Here is a 13,176-nt window from a genome sequence, read left to right as displayed (position 1 = left end):
TTTAGATTTCTATGTAGCTTCGTAACGCCTCGCTTTGTCTCGCATTTGTCAAAAGTTCAATGCGAAGTCTTCATCATCTGGTATGGAACTAATCAGACGGTATATGAACAAGGCAGGCCATTGCAGTAAATTCGTAATCCAACATAAAATATTGGATTTTCTCATAGTCTGCCAATGTTTTAGAAATATTTTTTCTAGGGAGTTTGATAACTGATCTTGCAGGTACATTTTGTTGGCATTTGAGCTGCAAATCGGACAAATCGTCGCTTTGTCAGCCTTGAATTAAAAATTAAAGAAAACAGAAACAAAATAGAAAAAACAACAAAAAACAGCCGAAAAAACACTAGTAGAAATTATAAAGACAGTGTTTTTATTGTGATGTAGATGTATTGGTGAGAGTAGCCAAGATACGCGCACTTGTTTAAACATAATTTAGTTGGAAAAGAGTTAGAATACTGTCGTCTGGTGGAACAAAAAGGAGAAAGTGCATAGCTTGCGCCAACACTCCAACGGTTAAGGGATCCACGCAAACGAATAATGTTAGCACTGATGTTAGGGCTGATTGACAAATGAACGAATTAGCACAACATACATACATACATACACGCACCGACACATAAACACACATAAAAATACGAGACGAACGACAAAACAAGCCACGTACCAAAGAGGAAAATGATGAGTAACGGAGTAATGCCACGTTCACACAAGTTTGAGAACAAAATACTTGCTTTGTCTCATTTAAATAAAAAATTTAAAATGTAGTTTATGAAATGAATTTTCTACTTTAAACCAAATTTAATTCTACGAGAAATGATTAAATGCACTTTTTCTTCTACATAGTTATTATGGGAAATAATTATTTAAGATGCATCATCAAAAATATAATGAAACCTTGAACCAACAAACCTGGTGATAGTTAAAAAAAAAAGTTATTCCACAGATAAAAGGACTTTCAAAAGTGGTGCCTAGATGTCAGTTGTGTATAATTAGTAGAGGGTACCTTTTTTATATCACTATTCAACATTTGTCAAATGGACAGAAGTAGATTTTTCAAATCATAGACAATGCGTTATTGAAACTTATTATGAAACAGGTCGATCTTTAAGATAAACATATCGCAAAGTTACTGATTTTTCTGCTAGAAATAATCGTCCGAATGAGTCGACAATTCAAAGGTTGGCGAAGAAATATTCTAACATTCCGGAACCTGCTTCTGTTGAAGATAGAAAAAGGACGGGCAGATCAAGAACTGCAGGTTCTGTTGAGAAGATTGCCGTAGTGCAAAGTGTTGCTGAACAACCTTCAACATCGCTACCTCGACGTTCTCAACAATTAGACCTTCAGGAATCGACATGAGCCAGGCGGATATTGCCTGTAGACGTGGCGTGGTGGACATTTAAATGATGTGATTTTTTGTGCAGAGTCGTATTTTGAATGCAAAATAGTAAAAGATTAAAGAATCTAAATTTTTACTTGCCTTATTTTAGAACAACATCTAGGCGCGCCTTTTGAGAGACCCTTTATAATGGCGAAACTTGGAACATTTCAACAAAAGGAATTCACTCAACTTCTGTAATAATTTCTTTAACAAACTATGAAAATATTTAGGAATTCTTAAGAGTATTTCTTAGCCACTTTTGGACAAAAAAAGTTAAGAGTAATATTAAATAAATGCGTTTTGTTATGTTAATTTCATTTTTTTTGTCCAATTATTGAAAAAAAAATAGCCACCTCTGATGATTTTTCTTCAGAAGTACAACCAGTTGAGCTTTTAACGGCATATGAATATCTGGATGTGCCTGTATATAGGGCTTCACTGTAATTTGATGCAGATCTATTCTGCCGCGTTAATAAAATAAATTAATTACAAATAAAAACTCTGGCAAAATTTACATCCCTTTCGAATTTGTTGCTTAATGGTCGCCACCGAAATTAGTTACCGCTATCATAGGTGGCAGCAACGGCTTAAACCAAGGTATGGTAAAAAACTGATATTTACCAGTTTTTTGAAAAGAACAGAGTACGAACAAAAACAATACCATATTATGACGACTAATGATTTCGCTGGTATTTTTTCAATAGTTTATCTGTGGACCTCATTAACTTGGATATTTATTCATTCTGGATATTGTAAATTATTTACATCTCCCAAAAAATAGATTTAACATTCATTTTGTCAAATCATGGAAAAAGTTGTAAAAATTTCTTTTGCAACGGGTTTTCACATGACCATGTATTTTTTTTTATTAATTTCCATTAACGGCAATGAAACGTAGTTTTTTTTTCAAATTTACTTGAAGCAAAAATTAATAAACTTTAAACTATAATATTTTACATCTCTGGCAATGCAAAACGAATCAGAGTATTTTGTACTTCAAATAACTAATTAACTATTAAAGTGTGAACGTAGCATTAGGGCCTCACTTGGTTTTTATATACATATGTGTGTGTGTGTGAAAATTTTAATGAGGTGAACTGCAAACGATGAATAGTGAGAGAGTGATGATGCAGTCGCTTATTCGATATTGAATATAATATAAAATTCGTATAAAAATGTAAACTGTTTTCCATTTAATGACATTAAGGCATAGCTACAGACTAAGTATGCATGTAAACACATTCATAAACGAGTATTTAAAATTAAGTACATAAAATAATACCATTAGTAGCTTCTCAAGGTGGTAAATAGCACAGTTTTCAAAAATAACGATAAATTGCTTGTGCGCAAAACAAAAACAACTATTTTCTTTATTACACAAGTGGCAAGGAAACATGATTACACTACAATGAGCATGCGAAATGCAATAAATTTTACCTAAAAAATTTAAATGATTTTTGCAATGCGCATTTTTCTGCTTAGTATTTTGTGTTTTTCTTGTGTTCTTTTTTAAGAACCCCTAAAACACAACTCTTTGTGGACGTTGGCGTTGGTGATGCGAATGTTGGTGGCGGGAAAAATGCATTTGAGGTGAGTATTTGGCGAAGGATGGGACAAATGGCGCTTCTCAAATGTTGGTAAGTGTGTGTGTGTGCGTGTGTTAAAATAGTGACAGTTGTGCGGCGCTTCTTTTCGATAAATGAAATGAATCAAAGTACTTTTGTGTAAAGTAGCCAACAAGAACAATGACGCGACACAATTTTGAAAAACGCTTGTGCAGCCAGCCTCACCATCAAATGCATTAATGCAAATGTCAAAAACCGCGCATTACGTCAAAGAGCAGAGTCTTGAAATAGAAACAATTTCTCACCTTAATCGATACACCCGCGCGATAGCCCGCTTGGGAGCATTCGCTGGCGTTATCAAGAAGATTGTGCTCCTCATCTTGGTACTCCTCCGTAGGGGCCAACGATGACTGCTCGTCGCCGATAGTGCCGCGCTCCTCGACCACGCGTAAGCAACGGCTGCACATTTTTCCTTGCCTGCAAAGCGAATAAAGTATTTATGAATACAAAACCTTGTGAATGGCATTCCATTCACACTAACCTCACTTCGTCCAAAATGGACAGCTCTTCCTGCATGGAGCGCATTTCCTCGTTTGGACTATTGTTCGCCAAGCGGTTCTGCAACGTCTGGTTCTCCTGAACTATTTGGCGAAAAGTGAAAATTGATAGAAGCCAAATATGTTTACGTTTTTACTTACTTATGGCCACTAATTGCTCCTCCAACTCAGTGCAGCGTTGCTGTTCAGCTAAGAACGCTTTTTTCGTCATTTCCAAGTCATTTACAAGCTTTATTATCTCTTCACTGTCTTCGCTACTGCACACTAAGTCGCTCAACGCCATCGACGTGTTCTGGCTCTGGCTGGTGCCAATACTGGTCGAGTTGACTTTGCTATCCATGGGGCCCGTCGATCGAAAGGCAAAACTGCAGTTCTCAGGTGCAGTTGTAATGGATTCGTAACCCTATTGGGAAATCAAACAGCCACGTTATCCAGGCAACGCCACAAATGAAACAAACAGCACTTACCACTTCGCCGCTACTCTCACAGTCATTGTTTGTCGACTGTTCGGCAGCGCTCCTATCTCGTGCTCCATTATTTCGATGCGTCTCGCTGTCCGCACCGGCTGCTAGGCGTTTTTCATTGGCGCTGCTGAGACGCTCGTTTTTTCGGCGCTCTACGGAGAGGCCTTGGCGCAATTCTTCGACTTGCTTATTGAGCTCATCTTGACGCGCCTCAAGTGTTTCGATGCTTTGCACGAGTCTGTGTGAAATTAAAAAATAAACAATAAGTTAAAGATGGGTAAATGCTACTATTTTCGATTATTAGCTGCCAACTCACGTTTTTATGTGCTTCTTGTCACTGGTATTCTCAGCAGTTAGACGTTGATTTGCGCGTTCTAAGTCCTGGATACCAATGTCCAATTGCTCGTACACCTTGAGGCGCGTATCGTTGACCTCGCGCAATGCATTTGTGTGTTTCTTCAAGTACTGCAAGATGAAATAAAAATAGCCGCAATTACAAATCAATTCCGAGCATTTAAATTTAATTGGGGTGCTGAGCTATTTTTGCACCCCGTGCCAAGCGATTTGGCGTGTGAGTGCGGAAATCCCCAGCACGAGAAACGGCAGCAGTGGCATCGAAAGGTATGCACGCGCGTTTGGCGTGGCTTGCGGCGGGCGGCTGCGGCACGTATCGCGCGCCACAGGCGTTCGTGCGTTAAATGGGTCAGTTGCACTTTTTCTTTGTTTCGCTTAAATTTACTTCTGGCATTCGATTTGTATTGGCGAAGGAAATAGCAGAAAAAAACTTTGCAAGAAAGCATTTGCATATATTCCAAATTCAGCGAGCAACAACAACTAACAATTACCGAGGCAAAAAACGAAAAGTACATGCAAAACAATTTGCACAGCAACTGTAAAGAGCAAATATTTTGTGAATTCGTAAGCAAAGACTTTACTTTCCACATGAGCACCACATACTCACAAATGGCAAAGATGTATTTAAAAAAATCAATACACAAAATCGAAATAGTTTTTGGTGAAATTTCTTCCATTCGCGAAAATACAGCGGCTGGCAGCAGCACCTCCAGCATCTGTATCAATGCATCAATTGTGGCAACATTAAGCTGCCGGCGAAATGCTGGCAAGCAGTTACGCCTGATTGAGTTGCAACATTTGTTATTATTGGCGTAGCATGAAGCGGCTGCAACGCCTGCTTCTTGGCAATATTTGAGCTTCTGGCGCCTCTGGAACTGTGTCGTGGCGGCTTAATGAAGCGCAACCTTCTCACACGGCGTATTCAGAGCAAAGCGGCACACACAGTTGCATTTACTCGTAAGCAGCTGTGCATTTGTTTGTATGCCACATCGCAGAGCCGAGATTTTTGAGACTTTAATTTCCTTTGCAATGCGACACTGCAGCCACGCGCTCCAAATATGCACTAAAGTATAACGGTTTCCGACCTAAATGTAAGTTAATTGAAAACTGGAGGTCGGAATCAATATTTAAAGGTAATTTATTTATATTAAATTTACGCTACGTATTTATGTGCAATACCTCTTTATGATAATTGGTTCGATTTGGAATTATTGAATAAAAAAATGTATTTCCAAAAACAAAAATTTTAAATGTACGTAAATAGCTTCGCTCAAACTGTTGCTGTTGTTGTTTCTTCAATAACGATAAGCGAGCTGTTCACGGCTTCGAATGCTTTTCATCGTGTGGATAAAATGGAGCCAGAAGAGTGTAGGCATGCCAGGAATACAAATGTACGGAATTTTAGAAAACTACAAGTTCTGGCTTTTTCCGGTCCAACATGTAATCAAGCAAGGCTGAGTTTAGTTTGCAGTTTTTGTTGGGACTTAGTGCTACTGTGTTTCAATGCGAGCCTACAGAAGCCTAATCATCCCCGTCTTTATACATGGCGCAGAAGCTTGGGCGATAACGACAACTGATGAGAGAGCAACACGTTCGAGAGAAATATTTTCCGAAAAATCTTCCGAGAATGAGTTCCGTATGTTATGGAACAGTGAGCTGTATGAACTATACCGAGATGTGGGCATAGTGAAGCGTATTAAAATACAGCGGTTGCGCTGGCTTGGCCATGCCTCGCGGATGAACGAAAGTGCTCCGGCACGGCAGTCCTTCGAGAGGGAACCCACTGGTGGACTATCACCCAATCTGCTTTGGGGATATCAAATGATGATCAGAACCTGGCAGCACTCGGTGTCAGCGAACCGAGCTAGATGGCGCATTGCTCTAGATCCGACCAAAACCGGCGTACGGTTGTAGTGCCATCTAAGTAAGTTCTTGTTATTCTTCGCCTTTTTAGGTCATCAGGCTAAGGAATCACAACAACGAAAGTAAATAACCAGTAAGTCATTTTAGCAAATGGACCCCAGCATCTAAGTGAGCATTCCAAGTGAGGGTTCAGTCAACTACCACCCCAAGATTACTTGCTTCCCTAAACAAACGTAACCTTTTACTCCCTAGCGTCGTTCTATCACAGATAGTTTTTCCATCCGGGTGAATGATACGAGGATTGTCTTTATCGAATTTATAGCGTAGTACAACTAAATGATAAGAAATTTGGTTTGGAGGGAATGAAGACTGATCCATTGAATCAATTGATCAGCCGAACAGAACGAGGGCAGCCACGTTTTCAGACATCCCTAGTGGACAAAGTTCACAGTCAAACTCTTGCCTGTTCGCGCACATTGTGTAGGGCTTACAAAACAAAACGCCGATTGTAACATAAAAGCAAGGGCCCTATGACATTAGGTGCCAAAATTTAAATGAAATTCACATTAAAACATAACTTCTACGACGCCCAGTGAAAGATGCCAGAAGATTAAATTTCTGTAAACTTTTTCCCTAAGAATATTCTGTCGAATTTCCAACTCAATCGGAGTAAAATTGACGAAGTTGTGAATATTTAAGCGTCCGGTGATCCAGACCGGCTTTCAACTTTAAAGCGCTTTTGTGAAATTTGTTATTTTTGAAGTCCGGGTACGCTCTAACTCAAAATATACTGGAGCAATCGTTTAAAGCATCAACACCGATAACAATGGCAGCCTTGCAATACAACGGAGAATCTCTCTCGCCAGCAAGTGCTACTTTGGACTAAGTAAGCAATTGAGTAGTAAAATCCTCTCTTGACGAACAAAACTAACACTCTACAAGGCTCTAATCATGCCCGTCCTAACGTCGCAGAAGCGTGGACGATGACAACATCCGATGACGTGCTTCTTGGAGTGTTTGAGGGATAGATTCTGCTGAAGATTTTTGAACCAATGCAAGTTGGCGGGACGAATATTGCAGGCAATGCAACAATGAGCTGTATCAGCTTTACGACGACATAGACGTTACGCAGCGAGTAAAGATCTAGCAGCATCGTTGGCTGGATCATGTCGTTCGAATGGATGCAAAGGCTCTGAAAGTGTTCGATGCGGTAACAGTTGATGGTAGCAGAGAAAAAAGAAGACCTCCAGTCAATGGAAGGTTATTTCTGCCATGGAAAAGCCCCTCAGGAGTCGGCTTAAAACTGTAGGCCCCTTTGTTTGTGAAACAACATCAAGACGGACACCACAAATAGGAGGAGGAGCTCAGGTAAACACCCAAAAAAGGATTTACGCGCCAATTATGTATTTTATTTTTTAATCTTAAAATAACAAATTCGTTGCTTTTTTAGGGAAAATCGCTTCTTTGGCTATCGAAGTTTACGAAAAATTAAAAATCGAAAGAAGTCCTCCCGAAACAATTTCTTTAAAAAACGCATTTTATTTTTAGTTTCACATGATTATTTGAGACGTAGGAAATACACCGGAAAACAACTAATTTTCGAGGCACCATCAGAGATTCACAGTCACTTGCGCAATTTTCAATATTTTGCAATGAAAATTTAGGAGAATATTACTAAAATGTTGCGTTATTATATGGAATTTATATGGGATTAATCGTCTCTAAAAATACACACTCTACAAAGGGTTTTAAAATTGTAGAATACTGCTAGTATTTTTCAAGCAAAAGTTTTTGCGACTCTGCAGGCCTGCAAAATGCTTAAGGAACATTTTTTCCTATAGTCAAGCCACGATCAAGGCTCTGACGACGCCATGGTACGGATGCAAGCTCCTGTCAAAAGGAGATTAAATTTTTTCGAAATGAAATTGCGGATGAGCTTGCCAGGAATGGAACTGAATTGGTCTCAGAGACCTCCTTATCGGTCATCGGCAGGTACACCTTATGTATTTCGCAAGAAAGCGCAGAAAATATTAAGCTCCAAGTCTGCATGTGCTATTTCGAAAACTATTTGGCCCTAGACTCAAAACTCAGAAAGTCCTTTGGACTCCTCGCCATTCAATTTCCAAACTCGTAGCTGTGTTTACCGGGAATTGGGCGATCGGCACAAACGCGGAAACACTAGGTTTACCATTTGACTCCATTGCAGAAGCTGTGGAGATCATTCAGAGAAGGAGACGGTTGAGCACTTTCTCTGTAAATGTATGGGTTTGGCAGCCAGACGATGAAGGTCACTGGATGTTCCATTCTTCGGTAGCCTGTGACAGTGCGTCAATCTATATCCCACCAATCTTCTCCATTACATCAACAGCTCTGGCTGCCTATAGATATCTGCCTATTGGAGGTAGCATAATGATACAAAAACGGCACTTTCAGCACTTCAACCATTTCACCTACCTACCTACCGAAAGTATTTTAACGAATAACGAGAGTTTATGAAAAACAAATATTCAAACCAGTACTTTTTTGACGGGATAGCATAGCTGCATCACATAATAGGTCCCAACAAAAACAAAAGAAACAACTGATAAGCAAAAGAAAAAATCCCACAAGAAAAGCTAGGAAATTGCCAGTCCTCATAGCTGGCGCTGGAATGCGGTTGACCAAGTGCAATTTGCAACTGGCGATTGGCGATTGGCGACTAGCAACAAACCAACCGACTAACTGGCGCATGCATAGAATTTGCAACTGCCAACAGCAATAAGGCAGTAACAAAGCCAACAATCCAGGCGCCCGCTGCTGCTTTCGAACATGGAAATAAGCACTAGCGCACACACAGCTATGCATGGCTTTTGGCGTGTTGCCTTTAGCATGCTCTAATAACAACAGCAAAACATGTGCTGTAATTGGCCAAATGATATAGCGCACACACAGCCATACATAGAAGTGCACTTGTGTACACCGGTCCATTTGTATATACAAATATGTACGGGATCTTTTGCACCACTTCCAATTTGCAGCCAGGCAACGCACTAGCGGCCAGCGCTCAAGAATACAGGTGGACGGTGGCTGCGCGAACAGGATAGGATTTCAGTGTAGCGCCCTGTTGGAGGCCAATAGTTTGATTGCTGAACGCCTATGGCCAATGCGACATGCTGCGTATGCAAATGAGGCTCATTCTTGCGTACAAACTTAAGATAAAAAGATGCAGTTTGTGTGCGCCAACTTACCACAATTTCTTGTTGCTGCTCGTCAACTGTGCTCTTCAGCTCCTTGACCAGTGTCTCTAGCTCCTTGTTGCGTTCCAGCAGCGTCTTGCCCAGCTCTGCGGCCAGTTGTAAGTCTGCAAAGGTAAAAAAAAGAAGAAGCACAAATCAGTAAAAATTGTCCTGCGAAAAATGCTTATATGTAAATAATAAAAAATGGATACATTCAAAGTTTCTCTAAAATAAACACAAAAGTTCCTAAGCGAAATGAGGAACTAATCAGAAAGACGGAATTTCAGCAAAGTCGAAATTTATGTGCTTAATTTAGTGGTGCATCAAACAGTCCAGCAACAACCTGCACAGACATTCGAAACGCCACCGCGGCCAAGCCCAAGCAGGGTCTTTATTTCACAATACAATTCTGCGGTTGTATGCAACCGAGCTTCAAAGTCACCGCAGCGACTTTAAAAATATTTTCGCACACACGCACACACCCACTTATTGATGCATACCTACTTCAGTTTGTTTAAAAAAAGTCACTAAATATCAGCAGCATTTCCCAGCGCACTTTTGTTTTTCGTTTTTATAAATGCATTCATACAAGAATTCCCATTGACCCAAATTCACGAAGTGTTGAAGTTCAAAAATGTGACCACAGACAGATAGGCTCCACTATTTTTGCACTCAACGCTGCACAGACTCTCTCGGTTGATATGCGGGTTAATTGAGTTTGTGTTATTTTAATAAAATGAGCTGGGGGAGTGAATCATTGACTACAGTTCAAATAGGCATACATACATATGTACGAGTATAAACTATGTGTAGGCTACATATGTACGAGTATGTATGTTTATATTAACATTTTGTTAAATTTAATTTACTTGGGCAAATGGTAAATAGTAAAAGTTGGGAAATAAAACATCATTTCCTTCGACTAATCGGTCGTCGATTTTTTTATTAGAATCTCTACTTCTTTTGCTAGCTTCTCAAATGAGAGTGTTGCTTTCCCTTGAGGTGTGTGATTTTTTGTCTTCGAAACTAACAACTTAAAAAATTCTTATAAAAACAAATAAACAGCAAAAGTTGCATTCCCATCTGAAACCATCGGTTTGGAGCGATAAAATCGCAGCAATATAAATACATCAATTCGTCATTCTAAAGACATCAATTAAACTAATTCTTTTTATTTCGATCATTCACAATGCAGAAGTGAAGTCCTAAAATATATATGAAATGAACTACTATGCCTTGCCATAAATTCTGTGACAAATTTTACAATGCGTACGGCGAGAACAAACTTGCAGAAAAGAGTGCCGTTGTTTTGCTTTTGTTTGTATGCATTGTCTACTCATAAATTATGCTCAGTTTCGTGGCAAAATTTCGCTTGTTTATAATGGAGTGGGGGCTAAGGAAAATCGCAGTGCAGTGATTGAATTATTAAAGTGTGGTAAAAGTGCAAGTGAGTTTTACGAATTGCTGAAAAACTTAATTTTTCGAGAATGTTTGTTTACCGCACGATCAATCGTTTTTCCCCCAATGTCCGTGGTTCCAACTAGTGCAGCCATTAAAGCCATTCGAGAAAATCATGTCCAGGGAATTGAATGTACCAACCAGACCCATCCACATTTGAAGATAATTTCCACATGAAAGCCTTCCGACCAGTCATCTTCTGCCAACGGTTAAGCGAAGAAAATTAAACTCGATAGATGCAAGCAGCTTCTCCGGTGGCACGCGGTCAACAGCTATGAAAATATTATTTTCCCAGATGAGAAAATGTTCACTATTCAAGAGGTTTTTACTAAGCAAAACGACAAAATCTATGCTAAACCTTCTAAACACGCCAAAAATTTTGTTCCAAGGGTTCAGCTGGGCCACCATCCAACCTCCGTAATGGTTTGGTGGAGAGTGTTTAGTAAAGGCGTTCCATCTCTTCATTTCTGCGAAAAAGGGGTTAAGAGCGAGGCAAAAGTGTACCAGGAGGATGTCTCCGAAGGTGTGGTAAACCAGTTGAGCAGTACTCTCTTCAATGGAGATCCAGCAAGATTCCGCTCCAGCCCATAGGCGACAACCACCCAGCAGTGGCTAAAAATCAATATTTCTGGGCTCTTAACAGCAGAAGATTAGCCGTCTGCAAGTCCAGATCTGAATCTATTGGAATACAGTTTATGGTCAAAATTGGTTTATATGGGCACACTGACACAGTCCTATAAGTACTTGCGCTGATATACTAGGATTGTGCTTTCAATAAAATTACAAATAAAAATTTCGAATTTTTAGTCATTTTTGCTTTTTAGTAAAAGCAAGTGAAAACGGACGCTCTGCTCATTCAATGTCATTGAGGTATTGTTAAAGGTTAAAAACTGTTCTTAAGCAGATGTCGATGGTATTACTTGAAAATTGTCGCTCTATGGTGCAACCTCTAAAACTAATTTTTAATAAATCCTTAGCAAAAGGTATATTTATCGATGATTGGAAGCTGACTTCAGTCACTTCAATTTACAAAAGCGACAATACGCGCGATGTTGCGAATTACAAATCAATTACTAAAATATCTGCTGCCTCTACACCCTTTGAAGGTAATGTTAAAGACAAGTTAATTTTAGCGTAGAAGTCTGATTAGTACTAGCCAGTTACTAGGTTTGCAGTTGCAAGGTCTATGAATGTAGCTTGTTATTTTTTTCTTAAGACTGCCATGCAGGCTCCCAGAATGGATACCAAATTAGCGCGATATACGCGGACTACTCTAAAGCCTTCGATAAAATCTCCCATACGATTTTAGTAACTAAATTTGTTTTTCTAGGACGTCATTCGACTTTCCTTCATTTGATGAGATCCGATTTAATAAAGAGGTGTAGCACAGTAGTTGTCGATGGGGTTTCTTCGAAAAAGTTTATGCCAGCCATCTCTGAAGGTGCCTCAGGTTTTTATTTTAGAACTTTGTTGTTTGTTTTGTTAATTAATGATATCTCTTCGTGTTTTTCCTTTGCTAAATTTCGTCTCTATGCTGATGATCTAAAAATTTTTATTATGCTGAAATAAGCAATTCTAGCGATTCAGATATCCTTTAGTATGAGCCGAATAATTTATTTTCCTGATGCCTTGTAAACGTCTGTTTCTTAATATTAAATAATATTAAAATTAAAATTGCATTTTCTATGCTTCAAAACCCATCTAATACCTGTTATCATAATTATAATGCATATCTTGCTTCATCTGATGTGATTGAAGATTTAGGGGTGTTCTTTGATTCAAGGCACAATTTTATCACGCACCTAAATTATGCGGTTTCCAACACATTGCCATGCTCGCTTTTGTAAGACGTCACTCTTCGCATTTTAACGACCCATAGACGCTTAAGATATTATTTTAATCTCTGCATTTGTTCGGTCCAAATTGCTTTGTTGGAGACCTTATAATGCATTCTAAATAAATCTAGTGGAGAGGGTTCAAGAATTTTGCGTTTCGCACAACAGTCACTCAATTTCTCAGTCCCGAAACCATCATACGAGTCTCGCTGTCGATTGATTACTCTTTTTCGATTAAGTGACAGAGCTACTCTGCAGGCAGTATCATTTATCTTTGATCTCGGTAATGGCTTAACCTTCCATACAGCAATTATCCAGAATCGACCTCGACATACTCAATATATATCCGGTACCCCCCACCTATTTACATGCCTCTATACCCAACCTGTCGAAAGAGAATGTTTTCTGCGACTACCGTTAGATGAGTTAGACGATGATGATCAGTGACTTCACCGGACTAGCAGGGCCTAGTGGCCTGCTACAA

The 13,176-nt window shown here is 39.3% G+C and overlaps 1 protein-coding gene across 4 annotated transcripts in view; it reads right to left on the bottom strand.

Annotated features, from left to right (window-relative positions):
* LOC128856873 (uncharacterized) overlaps positions 1–13,176 on the bottom strand; it is a 114,571-nt gene that overhangs the window by 8,582 nt on the left and 92,813 nt on the right. For all 4 annotated transcript variants that reach the window (XM_054092291.1, XM_054092290.1, XM_054092292.1 and 1 more), the window contains exons 2-7: positions 9,412–9,524; positions 4,284–4,432; positions 3,971–4,205; positions 3,645–3,906; positions 3,488–3,587; positions 3,252–3,423 (exon numbers count right to left, since the gene is read on the bottom strand). In XM_054092291.1, the coding sequence (XP_053948266.1) occupies positions 3,252–3,423; positions 3,488–3,587; positions 3,645–3,906; positions 3,971–4,205; positions 4,284–4,432; positions 9,412–9,524 (1,031 nt within the window). The remainder of the gene's footprint in view (positions 1–3,251; positions 3,424–3,487; positions 3,588–3,644; positions 3,907–3,970; positions 4,206–4,283; positions 4,433–9,411; positions 9,525–13,176) is intronic.

Source organism: Anastrepha ludens, chromosome 3, assembly GCF_028408465.1.
Source record: "Anastrepha ludens isolate Willacy chromosome 3, idAnaLude1.1, whole genome shotgun sequence".
Taxonomy (NCBI): Eukaryota; Metazoa; Arthropoda; class Insecta; order Diptera; family Tephritidae; genus Anastrepha; species Anastrepha ludens.
This window is presented reverse-complemented; position numbering and strand designations above follow the sequence as displayed.